Source organism: Anguilla rostrata, chromosome 8 (assembly GCF_018555375.3).
Source record: "Anguilla rostrata isolate EN2019 chromosome 8, ASM1855537v3, whole genome shotgun sequence".
NCBI lineage: Eukaryota > Metazoa > Chordata > Actinopteri > Anguilliformes > Anguillidae > Anguilla > Anguilla rostrata.
This window is the reverse complement of record NC_057940.1, coordinates 17,788,605-17,810,338: the sequence shown is the minus strand read 5'-3', so window position 1 is coordinate 17,810,338 and position 21,734 is coordinate 17,788,605. Positions and strand designations below refer to the sequence as shown.

General features: G+C 44.4%; 2 protein-coding genes across 4 annotated transcripts in view; both read right to left on the bottom strand.

Moving 5' to 3' along the window:
* The window catches only part of LOC135261004 (myosin-7-like), a 17,840-nt gene extending 14,240 nt beyond the window's left edge, over positions 1-3,600 (bottom strand). Inside the window, exons 1-11 of the mRNA XM_064346823.1 lie at positions 3,517-3,600; positions 3,305-3,367; positions 2,990-3,197; positions 2,323-2,466; positions 2,010-2,166; positions 1,818-1,845; positions 1,462-1,567; positions 1,198-1,290; positions 1,033-1,096; positions 828-926; positions 621-724 (exon numbers count right to left, since the gene is read on the bottom strand). Coding sequence (XP_064202893.1) covers positions 621-724; positions 828-926; positions 1,033-1,096; positions 1,198-1,290; positions 1,462-1,567; positions 1,818-1,845; positions 2,010-2,166; positions 2,323-2,466; positions 2,990-3,190 — 996 coding nt within the window. The 5' untranslated portion in view covers positions 3,191-3,197; positions 3,305-3,367; positions 3,517-3,600. The remainder of the gene's footprint in view (positions 1-620; positions 725-827; positions 927-1,032; positions 1,097-1,197; positions 1,291-1,461; positions 1,568-1,817; positions 1,846-2,009; positions 2,167-2,322; positions 2,467-2,989; positions 3,198-3,304; positions 3,368-3,516) is intronic.
* Positions 3,601-10,540: 6,940 nt separating this feature from the next.
* Positions 10,541-20,340, bottom strand: LOC135261006 (polyadenylate-binding protein 2-B-like). 3 transcript variants are annotated; one of them, XM_064346827.1, is made up of 7 exons: positions 19,887-20,340; positions 16,169-16,290; positions 15,536-15,603; positions 14,986-15,092; positions 14,509-14,596; positions 14,226-14,377; positions 10,541-11,260 (listed from the first exon to the last, which is right to left on the bottom strand). In XM_064346827.1, the coding sequence occupies exons 1-7, from the start codon at positions 19,904-19,906 to the stop codon at positions 11,062-11,064; spliced, it is 756 nt and encodes a 251-aa protein (XP_064202897.1). In that variant the 5' UTR covers positions 19,907-20,340; the 3' UTR covers positions 10,541-11,061. The 3 variants fall into 3 exon arrangements, with proteins under 3 accessions (XP_064202897.1, XP_064202896.1, XP_064202898.1); XM_064346826.1 differs by having other exon boundaries at positions 16,169-16,277; positions 19,887-20,338; XM_064346828.1 differs by lacking the exon at positions 10,541-11,260 and adding an exon at positions 12,020-12,118 and having other exon boundaries at positions 16,169-16,277; positions 19,887-20,335.
* Positions 20,341-21,734: the final 1,394 nt, after the last annotated feature.

Sequence of the window (21,734 nt, the reverse complement as noted above, 5' to 3'; positions counted from 1 at the left end):
TGACTGTGTACTCACCACGCTTTAGTACAATTTCTTGTAGCTTATAACAGCCATGACAACTGGCGGATTTGATTAAACTAATTAAACTAAAGCGAGTGACATGTAACTTACTGATAGGCTAACTGGCCATTTGAGACGCAAGAATGATTCTGGGGAAATCATGAATGAATATCATTCAACAATTGCACTACTTTAGATGGTGAAAACATCGTTTTGTTAATTTTTATATGAATTAAATACGGAATAATTTTGTGACACTGGGGCCCGCAGATTTTTCACTGACCGCACGCTCCCACCCACAGTAGGAACAAATTACTGTCCCACTGGACCAGTGGGAATCCTGCCCCAATGCAAACTTCTACTGTCCAGAATGATGCAGCAAAGTATTGTGGGATAATTTCCAGTGCAACTATGAAAAATCTTTATAACCCACTTGTCTCAGATTTAGTTTAACCTATTTTTAATGTGCCCATGCCTCTAGCATAGATCGCCTCTCGCTAGTTCGTAGTTAAAATCAAAATATAAATCTTTGAAAGAATGCTGAGATGCTGTGCTGCAGCATTGCACACAGCACGATGGCAGTGTGTGATTAGCTGAGCACTTTAGAGTGTGAGACTCACATCCGTGGCTAATAGTTCTTCAGCATCATCAATGGAAAGCACAGTAGTTTCACCCTGGGAGATGAAGGCGTAGTCGTAGGGATTATTCGTTATGAGCAACATTTCTGTTTGAGAGATGGGTAGAAAGAGAGAAACAAAAGATAAGAGAGGATTCATCTGATGACTGGCTGATCACTGGCATGTTGGCATATCCCTTCCTGTACTGACCTAGAATTTCAGGCTTCTTTTGGGACAAGATCTGATAGAAGATGTGATAATCTCTCTCTGCCTTCAGCTGAAAGGTGACACGTGACTTCTCTAGGAGGTCTTGCAAAGAGAAGAAATTAACACCACATGATCACTGTAAGTATGTGACTGTGTACATGACTAGACCTAAAGCGCCTTTGGAGCATGCACTTTTCACAGGACTTACAGGTCTCTATGTCAGCTGATGCCAACTTTCCTCGTGTATCAAAGTGGATTCGGATGAATTTACCCTGAGTGCACAGAGTCAAAGCATACAGTTGCATTTCTTCTGGCATTTTCTTGCATATTTATTTTTCAGTTTATATGTACAATATCACAGCAGGACACTCACGAATCTTGAGGAGTTGTCATTTCTGATGGTCTTGGCATTACCAAAGGCTTCCAGAGCTGGGTTGGCCTGGATGATTTGATCCTCCAGGGTACCCTAAGATAGAGCAGACAGAACAACTTAAAGGCAACTGTCCATTACCTCTGATGCAGTGTGTAACTGAGTATATGTTTGAACTATCTTGCATACATATGTTAGGTTTAAAGTAGAAGGGCATATGCAGGTTCATTGATACTCTACTGAAGAACAGAGTTCTGTGCTTTTAACCTTGTTTTGGGCAGCCACATCTTTCTTCCCTCCTCCAGCAGCAATGCTAGCAAAATACTGGATGACTCTCTTGGTGTTCACAGTCTTCCCAGCACCAGATTCTCCACTGGAGACGGAAGCATCATTGAAATGTCTGATTAACTGACAAGTGATCTTGAGTTACATACGTGTACATATAATCTCAGCACCTTTGTTTTTCCACTTGAATAGGTGGTTTCACCTAAAGAGGGTTTCTCTTGTCTTGGATCAAACAATCTTCAAATTCTAATTGTTAGCTAGGCGTGGTTCTGCAAAGTAAGGGAAAACTCTGACAGAATTGACAGTATTGGTTAATGTAGAAGCTTTGTGAAACTTACGTGATCAGGATAGACTGGTTCTCACGGTCTGTAATGTTAAAATAAACAACGCCGATGCATTGGTACTGAATAAATTATTCAATATGCTGTAATGAAACTCATTATATTCATAGAGAATATACAGCTGCAGCCCTGTCCCAATTATGACTGTTGTAGTCCAGTTTTACAGCAAAGACAATATTGTGTGTTTACCTGTCAGCATGTACTGATAGGCATTATCAGAGATGGAGAAGATGTGAGGAGGAGCTTCACTCCTCTTCTTTCCTCTGTAAGCCAAGACCACAGACTGATCGTACACTGGCAGCCACTTGTAGGGGTTGACAGTGACGCAGAACAGCCCTGAGTAGGTCTGAAAGAATGGCATTGAGCAGAAGCAGAAATTTGGACATACCAGGAACAGCATATTCTTCTGAAGACACAAAGACCTATTTCTAATGAATACAAATGGTACATTTAGTTAGTGGACTATTGTGACTGTTTGAACGGCAGGTCTACTTTCACTCACATAGATCATCCAGGCTGCATAACGCTCTTTGAGGTTGTAGAGCACGGCAGGCTCGTGCAGGAAGGTTAACATGGCCATGTCCTCAATCTTGTCAAATTTGGGAGGGTTTTGCTGAAGGAGCTGGGTGTCTTTGACTGTCACAGTCTGTTGGAATGACATGAGAAGCAGAAGCAAGTATGGTCCTCATTGCCCAGGTCTGAGTTAAACCCAGTACAACAGCCCCAACCCCCTCTCTAATCATTAATCATCAAGTCTTATGACAAAACATGTGTTCAACAGCTGTGCCCTGAACAAGTACCACTGGCAAGTTAATAACCATGCTGCTGGAGTGTATATTGAATAGTCTTTTTTGTGCTCCTAATATACCAACATAGCACAAGGAGAGGTTCAGCCTGCCCAGTGCACACAGCTCTGATCCCTCATGAGTTATTTCCCCACTACGGGCGGTGACGTCGCTGTAGCAGCCTCGCTGAGCGTGCCCAGCTCCACTGCATAAGCATAGGCACGCCTTTGCATAGTTTTAGGTTTCCTATATTGTTTAATAATAAAAATGTATTTGGCTGTGTTTCCAATTACTGTGATCCATTGTGAAAACACTCCCACTGCAAATGCAGAGGCAGGTGTAATTACTGATATCACTGGCAGAAGGAGCCACTGATGCACTCACCTTCCCATTGATGGTCTCCACGGTGACTTTGTCTCCGTCACGGCTGGTGATGGTAGCCTTGATAAACTCCTCCACGGGGTCGGGCACAAAGCACTCCTTCTTCATGTCGAAGATGCGAGTCTGCGCCTCCAGACGCTCCCTGTCGGACTTGCGCAGGTACGGGGCAGCAACCCCAAACACTGACATTTCTGCATCTCCCATCCTGACTCTGAGAGACAGGTGAAGGGAATGAGCTTCCAGCTACAGTTAATATAACAATGGTATAAATATTAGCTACTGTTACACCATCCCTCAGGTCGCAAGGTGGGAACTTACACAAGGTGTGCAACTTTGACAGATGGAAGAGTAGAGTGGAATCTTCACAGACAGATGATTCACCTGGAGAAAGAGAGAGAGGTTACGGTAAGCTAACAGTACGAATGGGGTCTTTGGATTGTGCCACTAGAAATCGTTACAGACAGACACACAGAAGGCGGTGAGTGACAGGGGGATGCATTGGGACACGCATACTTTTGGGAGGTTCATACCAAAGCCAGGTCAGGTGCAGATGTGCTGTACAGCTGAACCCAGTATTTAACCGGGATGAAATATATACTCTCTGCTGCTCTGCCCTATAAGGCCAAGGGCACGGCTACCCTGAACCCAACCCCCAATATCCCCAAACCCTACATGGGTGACCTACTGACTCCCCCTCCTCTTCAAGGACAGGCTATTGTCTCTCTCTGCTATTGTGCTGCTCTCCTCCCTCTCTCTCTTGGACCCCATTGTGACTGTCTGGGACATTAGCCAGGAATTACAAATATCTGTCTGGTGAGTCATGTACCAACACACACCCTATGCCCCTGCCTTCCAGTCCTCAATTCTTTCTCTTTATGGATCATCCCTCTCATTTTCTCAACCCCTGTCCTTATCGCTCATGGCTAGACTGTGGAGGTAGAGGCCGCACATCATCACGGTCGAATACCTGTGTCCCTCCTTCCTTTAAATCTTTCCTCCGCTCTCCCCCTGCTTTCCGAGGAACACAAGGCCATTTTAGGCAGCATGCCCGTTGGCAGGGCCTTGGTATTAAACACCTAGCGCTGTTGTTTTTATCTTCTCATTAATGTTTATTTTTAACTGCTGTCAGTGCATAATTTCACACATTCTACCCTGTCTCAGCATTGCTAAACAGAAACACTGGCGTGTTAACACTAATAACAATGATGCTTGAGCAGAACTGAATGACCTTTCCATAACTTCCAATTAGCACTATCTTCGTGAATAGATCTTTAGAAATTATTCCAGTGCACTTGTGTGTTCTCATCATCTTTACATCCAGAGTTGTGATGTTTCTAAGTATAACTAGTTGTATGTGTTTTATGGTGCTGAGCATGTATGTTTCACAGTGGTAGTGAGGTAGTCCATTTGATTCCCTTTATGCAGTAAATATTTCACTGATTGTGTGAATGCCCTCTGGATGCTTAAGTGAATCCAATACAGGGAACCTGGGACTGTTCTGAAAAAACACATTAGTGCACTTTCAATGGCACATGTGCACCACACTTCAAAAATTGTTGTATTAAATTTGTTTCTTCAAAATAATTTTTCCAGCATGGGTATTATTTTGCATAAGCTTATGACGAGACTGTATTTCAGCATACAGAGCATATTTACCTATTGGGATTTTGTTCTCCAATGCCGAAAGTGCTGCCAGAGTATAAGGCCGCTGTCCACTGTTGAGCCAAAGCACAAGCTAATGCAAAAGTAGGCTGCTACAGGGCTTACAGGACTACAGGACTTCTGACCTTCCATTGCATCGCCAGGGAGAAGAATTGTGGCATAGGTCCCCTCAGTACCACTCCCTAAAATGTGCTTCCATATGGCTCCTGTGTACTTCTACCATGATGGTCCAGTCATTCTTATGTGCACATATCACCTACAACAACATGCAATTATACAGCAATTATGCAACTTGCACTACAGAAGGAAAGGTGTATAAGAATTGAATTGTATCCGGAGGTACCAAGCAGAGGTGCGTTCAACAGCCTAGTATAATTGTGTGCTTACGTACAGCGCTTGCTTGCCCACCAAGAAGTGAAGAGTTGAAGGGTCCAAGGTCAGACTGTAGATAGTTCTCATCAGGACCCAGCCGTGCTTTGTTGTGTCTGGAACCAGAGGGTGGTGTTCTGAGGAGAGAGCTTTCAGCAATGATCTCATACACTCCACACTGTAAGGTGGGGACATTATCTGTGACATTTACATGAGTGATAAGAGCATCAGGGACAGTATTATGCCAGGAGTGTCTAGAGAAAATGACTGGTTCGGAAATGTGAACCTGGGTTTAGGTCCCAGGTGGGAGGTTGTTTTTGTTACATGGAGAAGACTACCTGGAATACCTGTATAAATGCCACATTAAACCATTGTTTCTGCTAATCAAGTTAATAAGACTTATGATATTGAGCTCTGATATGAGCATTTTAATGAGGTTCACTCTGAAAACACAAGAAGCCATATCTCTGTGAAGGTAATTGTTGGTGACTTACTCTGGTTGTACCAGCTAGGATGTTTGTTGTTGCATCTAATTGAGCATGATCTTGAGGAACTGCAACAAAAAAAAACCCTGAAGTTTACTCTGTTGTTTATCGTGAACTGTGGAATGCAATTACTGCTATACATAACCATTTGGAATTTCACCATATCAATTTAGTTTGTGACCTTTCAGTGTAAAAATTTTGCTAACTCTGAAAAATCAAACCTGTCCTGTTGTTGCATGTTGTGATCTGCGTAGCCAGTGCCGACCAGTCCCATCCAGAACACAAGCCAATGACCTTCAGAGCAACACAGCACACATTCTCTGGTGGGGCAATCTAGTCACTCATGCCGGAATACCATGAGCACCTTTGAGGTAATGTCACGCCAACATGCTTGTGAGAGTGTGTTAATCTTTGAACGAATGTGGTCTGACAGATCTAGTGTAGTGCTTTTATAAATCTTGGGTGACCAGACATCCTAGACCTTTCTTCTTTTTGGGACTGAAAATATCCATCCAGGTGAGATTCCTTATTCCTAAAAATGTCCTGTCCAGGTTTTGCTTTGTTCCATAGACTGTATATAAACAAATAAAAAGACTTATGTCCATAACGCCCACTCACCCCTGTCCTCTTTTTTGAAATTCAATATATGGTCACCCTAATAAAATACAACATATTTCTGATGATGTTCTGGGATTTATGGGTTCATAACAAATTATTGCTTGAATTTACTTGGAAAATGAATGTCAGATACAATGACCAGTTCAAGACAAAACTTTGATTGGCATCAACATGTCTCCAATGAGCTAAAGCTCAGAAAGGTTAGTTGTCTTGAATTAAGATATTAGCTCAGTGAGCTTTTCTTAAGGCTTTGTCGGAGGCATGTTACTCAGACCCACTACATAGTAGCAAACTTAGAAAGAAGGTTTGTTTAAAAAGGATATCTAGGCCAACACAATGGAAAAACATTTGTAGTTATCACATTTGCATTCACCCAAATTAGAAAGTGTGCATCAGGGTTCATTATATCAGTTTGTACAAAATTGAAAAATAAAGAAAGCCAATTACGTCTGTGTTTTAGAATATGAGTGTACAGAGGAGACAGAGACTCACTAAGAGACAAGGAGGGTATGAGGGGATTAGGACCTGAGAGGCAGACATCAGACAGAGAAGCGTTGAGCTGCTCGTGACATTGTGGCTCAAGGGTCAACGAGGCGCCAGATTAATTTATCAGCCCCATGAGGGTGATGAAAGAGGCCGTGAGAATGACACTACTCTCCAGCTTGCGCCTTCTTCTGTCCCCCCCTCTCCCTCACTCTCCATTTTCCTCCCTCCGTCACAGTCAGGATTTCACTGCACATCAGGGGACAGAGGGAACCAAGGCTTCAGCTGACTGTCAGTAAGGTGGATGTATTAGTAAGTCCATTCCTGCACTAGAACAGTAAGCTATAGAGCCTGGAGTTCCTTCAGTGTCTGTACAGCTGTGCTGCAAAATATTACTTTTGTAAGATGGTACAAGATAAGAATGTGTGCCTAATAAACAAATAAATGACATTGCAGGTCTCCTCTGTGAAAAAAAAAAATCTTTACATTTCCATTGAGGGCATTGTAGGGCTCAAATGCTAAAGTACAGACAGCAGGACGGGCATTGTGCCTTACTGCAGTGGGATGGCTCGTGCCATTATTATGTCTGTATCACCCTTTAGTCTGGCACCAGCCTATGAGCACTCGGTGGCTATTTCAGTTTCACACAGCTGTCCCTGCTGTCAGTCAGGGCCTTCCTGGGGTGGGTGAGCTGTAAGCTCTAGTGCTTAAAGTCTCTCCAGAGACCAGGTGAGATCTCACGTCTCTGATCTGATGACTTTCAAACACTACAGTTGTGGTTTGTGCAATTAAAGTTATGACAATTTAAATAAAAAAAAAACTTTAAAGACTACTCTGATTTAACTGCCTTGAAGACACATTTATTATAAATATTATATATAATGATTTTTCATTTAAAAACCAGGAGTGCCCAGTCCTGGTTTTAGGATCCACACTGTTCAGGATTTAGAGACACATTCAGCCATTTGAGACCTCCTCTCTTGTATGTCTACTATGTTTGTGGTGTGTTCCTCTTGCAGCTGTGATAGCTGCTGTTCCATGGTCACTGACAAGCTGACAAATTGCGCCACATTACCACCAGTTGGCTTAAAAAAACAGCTATGCTTACTACAAGTGTTAATTTGCGATTATCTTTGTGAAGCAGACACACCCTGTATTGAGCCCCATTTGCATAAAAATTGTCATTTATGGTGGTGAAATTTCTGTAGATAACAGTTTAAATATGCATGACCTAGAGAGCACACTCTGTTGCAGTTTCCGTGCTAGTGCAATTGTGTGCACTCTGGATGCTTTGTGATTCGTACAAAATATTTTTCTGGTACATGTGGTGCTTTAACAGGTGCGATCCTTCTGCTGAGTCCCCCATATAAATTCTATCCATTACCTGGTAATTAATATTACAGGAGTAGGACTATAAGCTGAAAGATACAAAGTAAGGCAAGTATAAAAGTAAGTATAAAACTGGATTAATGAAGATTGTTTTTCCTCTCTGAAGTATAAAGAAAAGAGAACAAACCTTATCAAACTGTTTGGCAAACAAGTAGCATGCAATGCCAAAGCCATTATTTTGGATGCTGAATATTGCCACCATCCAGTTCCAGGTACTGACTGCGGTCAGCCATGTGATATTTCCATATCACTTCTATTTATATCACTCTTTATCTTCCCTGCAATACAATATCATTGTTGCTTTGTTCACATACTTGGGTATAAGACCTTTGATGTGTGTGTAAACCATATGTGATAGCCTGATGAGGTCTGAGTGTGTTGTACGAAAGCTAATTTTTATTTATTCTCAATTTATTTATGTAATGTTTTTTTTTCCATTTCTATTTTCAGATTATGTATGTGTAGGTTTATATATATATATATAATCCTGTCTGCATCAATAAACATTTCACTGGCATTGGAATTTAATTTGGACTACCACAATGGGCTAATAATTTTTTGAATTGCATTTTTTGAGTTATTTTATTAATTTTAATGAAATGGGGGTCTCCTCCTTTCAAAAATGATCCATACTAAGAAACTACTAGAGCAGGAGTGTCCAATCCTATTCAAAAAATGGCGATGGTGCAGGTGCTGGGTTTTGTTTTAGCCCAGCACTAAGACACCAAAGTCTACTTTTCAAGGTCTTGACTAGAGGCCATGTTCACCCGATTTGTTGAAACGGGTGTCATAGTGTTGGGCTAAAACAGGGCACTACTGTATTAGAGCAAGGCAGCTGAAATATTGCAACAATCCAGATCTCACAAGCAATGGTTACCCTAAATTTGGGGGGTTTCAGTTTCTCCATTAGAAAAAAAGGTAGCTACAGGAAAAACTTACAATCAATATTGAACAGAAAGTAAGAGATAGAGTTACTGATTTTAAATGTTTGTCCCAACAATTGAAGGAATAAAAAAAAAATGGAGCTAATGCATTAGAAGTCTTCTGTAAGCAAAGACGCCAACAGATTAAAATAGACTCCAGAGCTTCAGACATTCAACACATTTCACCCTTTTCCATGAGGCTCAGAAGAAATATTATTTGCATTGATTTAAAATCACTGCAGTTAATTAGAACTGAATACAAGAACCAGGCAAACTGAGGCAAAAAGAAATTCACTTCCTAAATGTGAGAAATCTGTTCGACACATGGACCATTTACTGTGCTAGGGTTGAGTCAATGTGAGCACTGTCACCGCTTGGCTGAACACTTCAGTGTATGACGCTTTGGGAGCCTGCACACCATGACTGATTCCAGGGATCGGAAACAAAGATAAACGGATCAAGGACGGGTGCTGACAGAAAGACGAGGGCTAGGGGCAGGATCAGAGATAGAGCAGGAAAGAGATCCAGAAATGCCAGATATTTAAGGGTACAGCAGCTGACCAACCCATGGCATTGTGAACATTCTTAGGGACTGACACAATGGGGGGTCTGCAGTGACACACACACGCTGCAACAGGCAGACTTTTAAATCAATTGTTTTTATTGCCTTACCAAACACACATCTACTCTTGACTGAACTCACAACTCGCAATGATTCTGGCACATAAACAGTTGATAGTCTGAGCCCTAAATACTAAAACCATGTGTGAAAAGACCCCAGGGCTTTAGAGTCCTTTGATCCAGCCACTGGCATGTGGAACACCAGCTGATTCCACTTCCCAACCAACCAATAGCTCTTTTTTTAAAGTTACGACCAGAGAAGGAATGAAATTGAAATCAGAAACTGATTCTCTCCCTATGCCTGAAGTACTCTGGGTAAGGTTGGCATAAATATATAAAATCTGAAATATACTGGACAGTCCTCACTCTGAGAATAACAATGAGTTAAGTCCTAAACTTGCACAGGACACAGAAAATGCAAATGCATTTTTGCTGAATATAGTCAACTTAAAACATTCAAATAAATTCTTGAACAGATTAAGTTCCCCTTCAAACAGTTCAAGGAAACTGGTTTCCACAACCCATATGATTAAACAAATTTTTTGGTTTAGTGTGGAAGCTGTAACTAGAATAAGTAGTCTTGATAACTAGAATTCTCCAGTAATGACAGCAGTCATAGTGACAAATACACTGTTCTTTACAGGTAGTTTCTATGGCGGGGCTGCAGAAAAGGCATGGCCCCGCAATGCCAGAAGAGGAGCAGTCACAGAAACTGTGCACACAAACAGCAAGATCCCAACGGGAAACTGCCAGAAGGGGAGCTAGCCCAATCACCCATGATAACGTTAAATAACTGCGACTTGCAGTTCACCCCAATGGCCACATGGTGGAGACAAGATGCTTCCGTTGAAAAACTTGTTATTTACCCATATGGCCACATGATGAAGACAAATTCACGATCATCACTGGTTGTTCCTATACAGTTCCTATACAGTTCGACAGCACGAGCCAAACACAAGAGCCACAAGCCCACGGGTTTTGAACACAAAACATCCATACCCACCTTTTTACACAAGGTCTTTTTATTTTTTTATTTTTTTTTTCTAATTACAGATTTTTTTTAATGGGTTAAAAATAAAATAAAAATAAAAAAGCAAAACAAAACTTTTTTTTTTTTTTGTTCAAATCCTCTTGTCCCCACAGAAAAACAAAAAAACAAAACACACCTCACCGCAGCCTCCCAAATAAAGGCCCTGCTCCCTCGGTTTTAAATAACTGCTGCCTTCGCCCCTTCCCCGTCTCCCCAGTGAGCCCTCAGGCCTAGCCTGCTCTGAATGCAGAGACGCGAAGGGCCTCAAACCCTTCTCTGTGCCAGCCTGCCTCAATTAAAACGGCAGCCGTCTGCTTGGATCCCTATACAAAGGGATGCCCTATTCTCTATACAAACTGTGTGGTTGTTGTATGTCCTGTGGTTGCACCTTGTGAGTGCGTGTGTGTGTACGCGCGCCTGTGAGTGTGGATGTGTGTACGTGTGTGTGTACGTGTGTGTGTGCGAGTGTGTGCCTGTGTCCGCGTGTGCACGAGCTCAGCGCTTGTGGTTATAGTAAACCCCCCCTGCTGTGGGGCGGTGGTCGCCCTGCCCCCCGGCCCCACCCCCCCACATTGACAGGATTGGGTGAGTGTGGACAGCGGGAGCAGAGAGGGCGAGAGGCGCTGCCGAGACAGTAGGGGGCACGGTCGCCACAGGAGAAGGGGGGGTGCTCAGCCTCCACTGGTCCTGAAACCTGAAACGACAAGAAGTGGTCTAATATCCAGAGAAAGAGAGATAGGGTAGAGGAGGACAGGTGCAACCGCAGTAGCAGAGGTTGGGGGGGGGGGGGTTGGGATCAAGCCGTGCATTTGAGGAAGGGGGGGGGGGGGACACTTTCCAACTAAAGACAAAACATGGAGCATCTGAATCCAGTATGACCTGTGGGAACACTGAGGGTTCTGCTCACTGCCAGTGACAAGTGGGGGGGGGGGGGGGGAGAAAAAAATAAAATAAACTGGAGGGATGGAAGGAGAAGAGTAAGGGAAAGAAACAAAAAGAGAGAACACTGGTTATAACTGTTCAGAGGGTGAAGTGGGGGGGAGGGGGGAGAGAGAAAGGTTGATTTCAAGAAAGATACAAAAACACTCCCAATACAAAATATTTCAAAAAATGTAAAATAAAAACAAAACATTTTTTCATATATATGTATATATATGCATGTATGTACCGTGTATACATACATACGTAGTACAGCTGCACATGAACTTTCTGTGGGCGGGGTGAGGGGAGCCGCAGCCAGACAAGGACCCACATCTGCAGCCTGACATTTCATCGTCCCCCGACACACCGGCAATCTGTACCTTACCAGGGAGACTGCACCAGCGAGCGAGCGACACACACCCACACACACCCACGCTACGGCCAGTCTGTCTGTCTGTCTGCCTGCCTGTCCACAAGCGCTGCGGGAGAGGGGTCTTTTATTGGTCTGTTTTATCCTCTTGTTTGTCTTCCCTTTTTTTTTTTCTTTTTTTTTTTTTTATTGGGGACAGAGTGGGGGGGGTGGGTCAGGGATTAGTAAGGGGAATACCACGATGTCGTTCGGCCTCGGCCCCTGAAAAAGAGAGAGAGAAAAAGAGGGTGAGTTTTTTTTTGGTCGGCTAAGAGAAGACGGACACTAATTTTTTTGCAGGTGTGTGCGTGCGGTGTTGCCATCTGAAGTATACAAATTACAATATGAATCATCACATATAATAACATACGTGATTTACCTTTTCAAGTGGACTCTCCAAGTTAAACTTAAGGTTTTTTTAAGCTTATAGTAATTGTTTTGCTAGAACAGTTGGTAGTGAAATGTCTTTTTTGTATATAAAGTAATTATTCATTTGAAGTGGGTGGGGGGGGCGGGGAGAGTGAAAACACCCTCCCCTTCCCTCTTTCTCTCTCTCCCTCTTTCTCTCTCCCTCATTGTGAGGCCAGCTCTCCTGAGGTCACTGCTGGGGAGAAACTGAAGATGGACATTCCCCCACCCCGCCCAGCCCTTCCCAGTAACATGCACATACACATTAGCAGATGTTGCTGTTGCCTTCCATTCTCAAACGTATGCACACCCTATGGCTCTCACGCACGCACAAAAGCACAGATACACACATGAACCAGGCTCTCTATTCGGTTCAATGTCAGGCTGCAGGAATGAACCCTGTGCTCTGGAAGTGACGGCTGGTGAGAGCGTGAACTGCACTTTGGAACACAGTGGCCACTTTGGAACACAACAGCCTGTTATGATTGGCTATAGCTTTGCAGAGCAGCCCAGCAGCACCACCTGCTGGCACAGTTTCAGTATGACAACGCACAGCCGGCTCGCCTCCCACCAGCACCTTTCAGCTGTGACGATAAGAGCAGTGAAAAAGGAGCCCGGAGAGTAAGAGGAGTTCAGCAGGTAAGTAAAGGCTGCCTATCCGTGTGCAGCATGAGCAGCAACTCAGCACACAGACTGGAATAACAGCTCCAGTTTCTCTGTCTCTAGGAGGCAGAGATCGGCCATGTCAGGCCAAATACTCAGCAGATAAAGTACCAATACCAGCACTTAGCACAGGAATGTCAGGGTTACTCCTGTACAGAGACATGCAAATCTATACAACAGATGGACATAAGCATACAGTATCTATGCAACATATAAATAAATACATTTATTATAAAATATAATGGTCCTTCCCTCACATCCTCTGAATCGTGTTTCAGATCTTGCAATCAGGAAAAAAATTATTAAAACAAGGAAAACCTTCAATGGATTTTTAACAACATCAGTTTGCCTCATCAAGGACACGGAACACAATGCATTTTAGGGTTTCCTGATTTTAAGTAATTTCTGTATGTTCTATGTAACTTATGTATGGATGTTCTAACAAGAACTTCATAGCACTTACCAATTTGTAGTAAGTTACGTAATTTAGGAATCTCTAAATCCAGTTTCTGTCATTTTATTTCTTTATGTAATAAGGCAAATTGTTAATTTTATTTCTTGTATGCTGGCTACTTCACCTGAAATTCCCCTGGGGAAAAATAAAGTTACTCTACTCCATTCTGTCATATCCTCATATCCTCTTCCCCAAGGCATACAGACCAAGGCAGCCTCTCAGCCTCCAAAGTTTACAAACTGGCCATGGAACCCTTGCAAATTCATGTCAAATTCACAGAGGCTATGACAGCTGTATGAGCAACAGAAAACACCTGTGCCTAAGCCCAGTATATACAAGTCAAAATGTCTGTCAACCAGGAACTTCTCTGCATCTCAAACCTGCCATTAGACAGATTAACCTAAATTGCACTGGACTTGATTGGCCACCCAGTGTTGGGCGCCAGCCTGTCTGTGTCCCATTAAAGTTTGCACAGATAAATACATTTACTCACCCTGCTTCAGGTGCGAGAGCTCCAGCATGAGCACATGACTGCATGTGAGAGCACACCAGCGCTCATCTGAACGCCAGCCTCATCTACCACAGGATGTGTACCTGCAGTCATACTCTGCAGGGTGTGTGTGTGTGTGTGTGTGTGTACGCATTTATGCACGTCCAAGACTCTCAGTACGTATGTGTCTGTCCTCTGCATTAGTGCAAAGAGACAAAACAACTGAGCTCATTTGCTGTCGTGAGACTGAGCGTGAGCTCATTGGCCGGGGGAGACCGTGCAAGTGGGCTCATTGGTGCGTGTGCAGCGCTCACCGGAAGGCCCGTCCTCTTCCTCTAGGGGGCGTGTAGCCACTGTAGTAGCGCGAACGGGAGGAGAAGTTTCCTCCCCTCGATCGGAAGCGAGCCCTGGGAAAGCCGCGGTCTGTGGTGCTGATGCCTGGCCTGTTCGTCCTCTTTGCTCCCACCTGAGAGGGGGAGGAGCCTGTTAGCCACGCCCCACACCACTTCTCACACACTTCAATCTAACCCTCCCCAAAACATCAGAAAGGCCGGTCCTTCCTGCAGGCACACACAAAAGCCCTGCCCCCGCCCTCACCTTGATCTGTCTCCCTCTGAACAGAGACTCGTCCAGGGCCATGGCTGTCCGTACAGACTCTTTGTCTGAAAACTCAATGTAAGCAAACCTGAAAAAGAAACCAACGAACATTCAACAATGCGATTAACTCAAGACCTCCCATGGACCTCCCTCCCCTGAATTTGGTTTTACATTCAAGACACCTGTGCTACACAATGACAAAATATTAGAATAGACGTTTCACACCATTTACTAACTTTGTGATTCATAAATCATGATTGCTGCTGACTGTACCATAAACCTACTAAAGGGGATGCAGGAATGAATGGAGCTCCAGGTCCAGAACTGTAATACTTTAACCCCCATGAAAATATTTTTTGTTAACTGAAGGCCACTTCATACATCTTTTTCCATTTATTTGTGTTTGTAAAATGATGCCCTTTCCATGCCAATGTGTCACCCTTCAGAAGCAGAAAGCAGGAGGCGGTGAGCCCGTACCCTTTGGGGTGTCCGGTGAACTTGTCGCAGAGGATGGTGACTCTGTTGACCGAGCCGCAGCCGTGGAAATGAGCCTCCAGCTCCTCCGCCGTGGCGCCGTAGTCCACCTGAGGGAGGCACAGGTGACAACAGACCCGGAGACGCCCCCCTCTGCCCAACAGGTGCCTCAGCTAGCCGGGCTGCCGTATGGGGCTAGCCTTCATTAGCAGTGCTAATAAAGTACCGCCATGTGGCAGTGTGGCCAGAATGCATAGCTTGAGGCAGAAACTCATGACACTTCCATTTAAATCAATAATGAGGCTGTTTACTACAATGCTGGATGCCTCTGTGATGCAGCAAGGGTAATGATCACTGCAACCCATCACTGTCACTGCTGACTGGGAACTAATGGGGATGTTTAAATGGCATCGCAACAACAGTCAAACAACTTTGTAAAAGCTTCAATGCACTGTCCTGTTCACTTCATACATGACGGTATGAAAACCCTACGCTGCACCGGTCACAGCTAGCACATGCGTACGAGAGAGCCTGTGCAGAGAGGAGTACTCACGTTTCCTACGTAAATAGACCTGCCGTCAGCCTCCATCTTCTCCTCAAGGGACATGATGACAGGACCAGCTACAGGGAAAGCGGGGCATCCACAAAGCACAGCCATCAACAGACCGCATTTTTCAATCTCTGGCACAAGTCAAGCACCAATACAGCATTTCCCAGGTGTGCACCGATTAAGCTGCAGGGAAAATCCTCTGACTCACTCATCTTCATTCCACTTCCTGGAGGGCTGCAGGGTCCGCTGGTTTTTGTCTGCCTTACTACTAGCAACCAAATTAAATGAGTAATCAACAGCTTTAACTGATCAATTAAGTGCAGAGTTAACATCAAAAGCCAGCAGACCCTGAGGCCAGACAGGACCAGGAATTAAGATCAGTGCTCCAGCTGCTGCAAAAAGAGAGTACCCACAGTAGAGGGAGAAGAGTTTACACCAACTTCCTCCCCTCATTTATACCACACAAACACCAAATTCACCCCAGACATGTGTGCGCACACACACTTACCTCCATACACAGACACACACCAACCTCACCCCAGACCTATAAGCGCACACACACGCATACTCACACGTGCACATACGCGCGCACCTCAACCCAAGGTAAGCACATTACACCCCTTCCTCCACTCTTACCAGGCGGAGGGCTGAGATTCATCTGTTTCTCCACCTCGTTTTGGAGCTCCTTCAGCTTCTCTGCTTCCTCCTCCATCTCTCTCACCCGGGCTTTGATAGCCTCCAGCTCCTGCAGAACACACCTCATTTACACACAAACAGCAACACTTAAAGCACCGCAAAATACAGCCACATGGACCATCAATTAGAGCTTTGCCAGAAAGAGTCAGTCTCCAGCCGCAAGCTTCAGATGGCCTGGAGAATACTGGTCAGTGCCTGTGCATCAGCCAGTTGGACAACTGACACTGCAGAACGCGCTGGAGGGGACAGCGTAAAAATGCGGGACACTGAATGAATTTCTGCAGTCAACATGTAATAACTCTCTGGGTACCCTGTTGGGTGGCCCATACCGTTAGGACACTATATCGGTGTGTGACGCACCCCACAGCAGCACTATGGCATGCATACACATACAGACGGGCAACAAATTAACGTAAAAAAACAACGTGGTGTCTTGGTTAGGTGTTGGGCCACCACGAGCCACCAGAACAGCTTCAATGTGCCTTGGCATAGATTCTACAAGTCTCTGCAACTCTACTGGAGGGATGGAACCATTCTTCCAAAAGATATTCCCTCCTCTGGTGTTTTGATGATAATGGTGGAGTGCGCTGTCTAACACGTTGATCCATAGGCATTCTCCCATAGAATTGGGTTGAGATCTGGTGACTATGAAGGCCATAGCATATGACCTACATCATTTTCATACTCATCAATCCATTCAGCGACCCCTTGTGCCCTGTAGATGGAGGAATGGTCATCCTGGAAGAGACCACTCCCATCAGGATAGAAATGTTTCATCCAAGGGTAAAGGTGATCACTCAGAATAACTTTGTATTGATTTGCAGTGGCCCTTCCCTCCAAGTGGACCCAAACCATCCCAGGAAAATGCCCCCCACAGCATAACACAGCCACTGGATCCCCTCACTATTGTTCTCTTGATGTACATGACTTTAGAAAATTTTCAAAACTTTTTTTAAATATTCAACTTTTTTTGTGGTCACTCCATAGAGGGTCACTCATGGACGTTTAGTGTGATGCTTTAGTAGGACACATGCGCAGGTAGTCACTCACAGACTTTTAGTAGGATGCACTTCCAACGGCACAAGATTTTTAAGCACAGCTTTATCACCTAACGTTACTTTAGCTAACCGTAACCCTAACATGTCAGTGTTTCACCTACTTTAGTTAACCTAGTTAGCGCGTACGGATGCTATCCTGCACGCATGAGTAGGAGCTACGGACACACAGCTACAACCCGCGTACGGATGCTATCCAGCACGCATGACTAGGAGATAATGACACACAGCTACAACCACCTATACAGATGTAAGGAAACACGGATGCTACAACAACCGATACAGATGGACCACACGGAGGACCACAAATAACGTTACAGAGGTGAGGACATGCCATAGCTAGCTAGCTATATAGGTGCGCCATGGGTCTGGACGGTTTCGTGCTTCTTCTGAGCTATGCGCCCTCATTGAAACGCATTGAAGCTTGAGGACATTGCCAGTTGGAATTTGAAGCAAGCCCAGTTCCTTCAGGAATTGTAACCTTTCTAGTTGTTATTGTTATTATCGCTATTGTTACGTATGCCAGGCGGCAGATGCTCAACTGATCTGTGCTTTGCATGGGAGGACAGCTGCCCATTATAAACTTCCCCAGTCACAGAGAAATGTGTATATTGAGTGTAAACCTCCACCGTGTTCATACATTACACTAGTCATTTAGCAGCTGTTAAAGCAACTTAGAGAATAAATTTATGAAGCACAAGCACAAGCTTTCATAAAATTCTCATAACATCTCTGTAGACGGTGCACGGTTGTTGCTGAACACGCTGTCAGGTTTACCAAGCAGGGCTATATGCCACACATTGTGTTAGGTCTACTGCCTGTAAAGGATGATCCCTCGGTATGACTGAGGTGAACATATCCCACAAGCCCATCACACATCAGCCTGGGACAAGGCAGCTTAGCGGCTCCGCTCTACGTTTCGGGGTAATTCTATCTCCCTTTCTTTCTGCTGCAGTGTCCTCCATCAGTGCAGCAGAGCAGACACACACGCTCTTCTGAAGGGCGTGTTCAGGGCCTCTGCCGTCCAATCAGCTCTCCTGCGCAGATAGAGGTAGACTCCTTGCGTGATGGAACGGGACGTGAGGCTACTGCTGCTTACATTTGGCTTGGCAGACGCACAGTCAGTGTGGTAGCCCACGGGTCTCACCGCAGCCCTGTATTGGTGCTTTAAGAGGACAAGTCACTCGGCCCCTTGGGGCCTGCCTAACCTTCCCAATCCTTGCAGCACACACAAGCGTTTTCAACGCTCCACAGCATTGTCCCTGCGGAGGACTTGATTGACTTAATTAGCTCCACTCGGTTACGCCTGGGGACCTCACGCCCCTGAAGAGGATCCGGACTCGTTTTACAGAGCCGCACTGCAGAATACGGTCCGGCTACAGCTGCTGCCAAGCCCCATGCATAGCCTGAAGCGGCCAGGACTTGAATTGTGCGAAAAGTACCCAACCCGGTCACCCATTCAAGTAAAGATGAGAGTGGCTTTGAATTACACCAAAAAAAAGGAAGGCCCAAGATGGAGAATGCAAAACTGAGCACAGGTTCATTTATGTACCTGTTGCACACACATCTGTCGTGCATCTGTTTCTCAATAAAACATGGTGCCTCAAACAACTGCATCCAACACACAACTGCAACAACTACCCTACCTTACTGGTCCAATCCCCTGTCTGTAATGATAAACATTTTTATCAAATGCAAACCACGATCAGCAACTCAACCAATCAGTGTAACGTAGCCATTCGCATGCACAGTTTATCACTGCAACGTTAGCGGTCCAACAACTGTTGACGGTTAGTTTCGACGTGACGTTTAACGCACAATTCCCTATCAGAACTCATAATTAACGAAAGAAGCAGTCTTTCGGTTGTGGACGTTGCTAGCCAACGCAGAATAGCTTTACTCCACATGTATCAATACGGTCGGACACCAGCAGCATGCCAGCACTATACGTGCAGCTACTCCCAATAAAAGCGCACACAGACCGTCTGCCCAAACGTTTACGACCACAATGAAAAAATAAAAAGAACCACAGAACAGTGAAATTGTCCCGTCCAACGCGTTGCAATCAACTCCCATCTCGCCACCATGCTAAAATATTTTGCGTACACCTTGAAAAACCAGCTCTGGTTAACGTTACAGGTTATGGTCGAAAGAGGAGCGGCATGATTACCGTAGGCTGTTGTCTGCAGCTGATAGTCTTTCACTGCGGCAGCGACTAATGGCGGCCTGTCCTATCCCCTATCCTCGCCAGTCTCTTACATTTTCATCTGAGAACATTTTTTGCGACCCCCCCCCCCCCTCCCGGACGGCGCAGAGAAACTGGCGCCACTGCTGCTCCAACATGGCTGCCGACGCCACGCTCCGTGACTGCACGCGCTGCAGCACAGCTGGAGCCGTAATGGCTGAGGATTCAGAGTGGAGGTGATTGTAGCTACATGCAGAGTAAAATCTATAAGGAAAACACCACAGCTAGGTGATCTAACGAATTTTATTCTACATTCAGACACAGCGCCACATAAAGCCTCCTAAAGTATGGTCCTTCCTTTTTCGCTACAGCTTTTTACAAACTTAGCCAATGGCTACATTAGCTTGTCGACACTCACCGGGTCCTCAATAGCTGCATCTCCTTCTTCTAGTCCAGGCTCGTCATCGCCCACGCCAGTGTCCTCTAACTCTGGATGTCCTGGGTCTGAGTCCAGCAGCGATTCCTCTGCTAGCCCGTTTCCGAACTCGGCCATTGCGCGACTCCCTCCTGTCCAACGCGCTTCGTGCCTACAGGCCCCAACTCACACGAGACAGACGGGTGGCGGAAAGCTGTCCAACACCGCTAAAATGGGGCCTGTTTCGGTTTCAAAGCTGCAGAAAACGGTTACTCTACCTAGAAGAGGATTCGTCCTGACAGACTTGGTCTAGTTTCGGTGGACGTGCTTTGATCCAGAGAAATTATATTTTACTTAAGTGAAGACGACGTGCTATAAATATAAAAATGAGGTTTCTCCCCTCCAGCACCTTGTGTCCTGAAACAGAAATGGAAGTAAAGGGGCGGGACCTAACGTCACTGCGGCCGCAAAATCGAAATTTCATTGGTCTGTTGAACATTTCAGGGTGGGTCTTGTCCTATTCTTTACTACCTAATTGGATTGTGGGTTGATATTTTCTCACTTCTTGGCGATTTAGCCTTGCTGTGTACACAATGATTCGACCAGACGAATGTCAAACATAGAGGTCTTGGGCAAATTAACTTTTTCGTCGTACGTACGTGTTTTTCAGTTCGATCTGTATTGACTGCTCGCTTTTTATCAAACGTAATTGCATGTTATGTTTGTAAAAATTTAAACACTTTGGTGTTGAACATTTTTTTGTACTTTTAAAAATGTGTAATACTTAAAAACATGAAGTCATTACTCACATTTCATAAAATTCATAATCGGTATGTTTTTATTTTATTTTTATTTATTCAATCACTGGTGGTCTCGACCACCAGTGCCATTAGGGAGTTAAAAAGAGATCTGCAGCTAAAGAAATTCGACTGCGGCGTCCTTTCAATGTTAAAGGGCTATGGAACTATCTAATTCTGTCACCGCGGGCGTAAACTCGCACTAGTTTTCTACACCGGAAGTGAATGCAACTTTAAAATGTATACTAAATATATTTGAACACAAACATGGATCAGTATGCACGTAAATGTAACCTGAAAAAATGCTTTAAATTCCTCTGTCTGTACAAATTAAGGGATATAAGTTAAAACAGAATTTATTTCCTGTCTTATCTCTATTCTCTTCTATCTTATAGCCTACGTTTGGCCGTGTTGGTAGATACATTCAAATGAAGAATTTAAACAAGATAGTGGAATGTGTTTGTTTTAAAAGTTGATTAGTCATTCACGTTATGTGACATTACACTGGTATGCAGTACAGTAGAAATCATGGAGCAGATTAATTTTTTGTAAAATGGTAGGCTGGTTTAACAAGCACATACACGAAGGCTTACTAGGCTACGACAATGCAGGGGAATTTCCAGCCTCCTTTATGATGTGGGAGTGTTCAAGCGTCCTTCAATAACACAGACTACTCACAAGTATAAATACGCAAGCGTGTCATGCGAAATTAGTCAACTATTCAGACTTAATAAGGGTGCTAAACACCGAAGGTGCAAGGCACCATATTGCTACTGTACATTTTACATTTGCAAAGCACCATAGATGCTTGACACCCTACTTAGGTCTGAATAGTTTACTCTTTTTGCATGACACACTGAGTAGCCTGTGTTAAAGGGTTGATCACTTTTTTGAAACTTGGCATACTGATAGAAGGTAAAGCCATTATCCCCTTTCTCCCATTTTGGTTTGATCGGACCAAGCTTCTAGCGCCACCATCAGGGCAATTTACCAATTTTCAAAGGGCTGGTTCTCCCACACCATGTGACACATACTGTTGTGAAACTGTTATCAG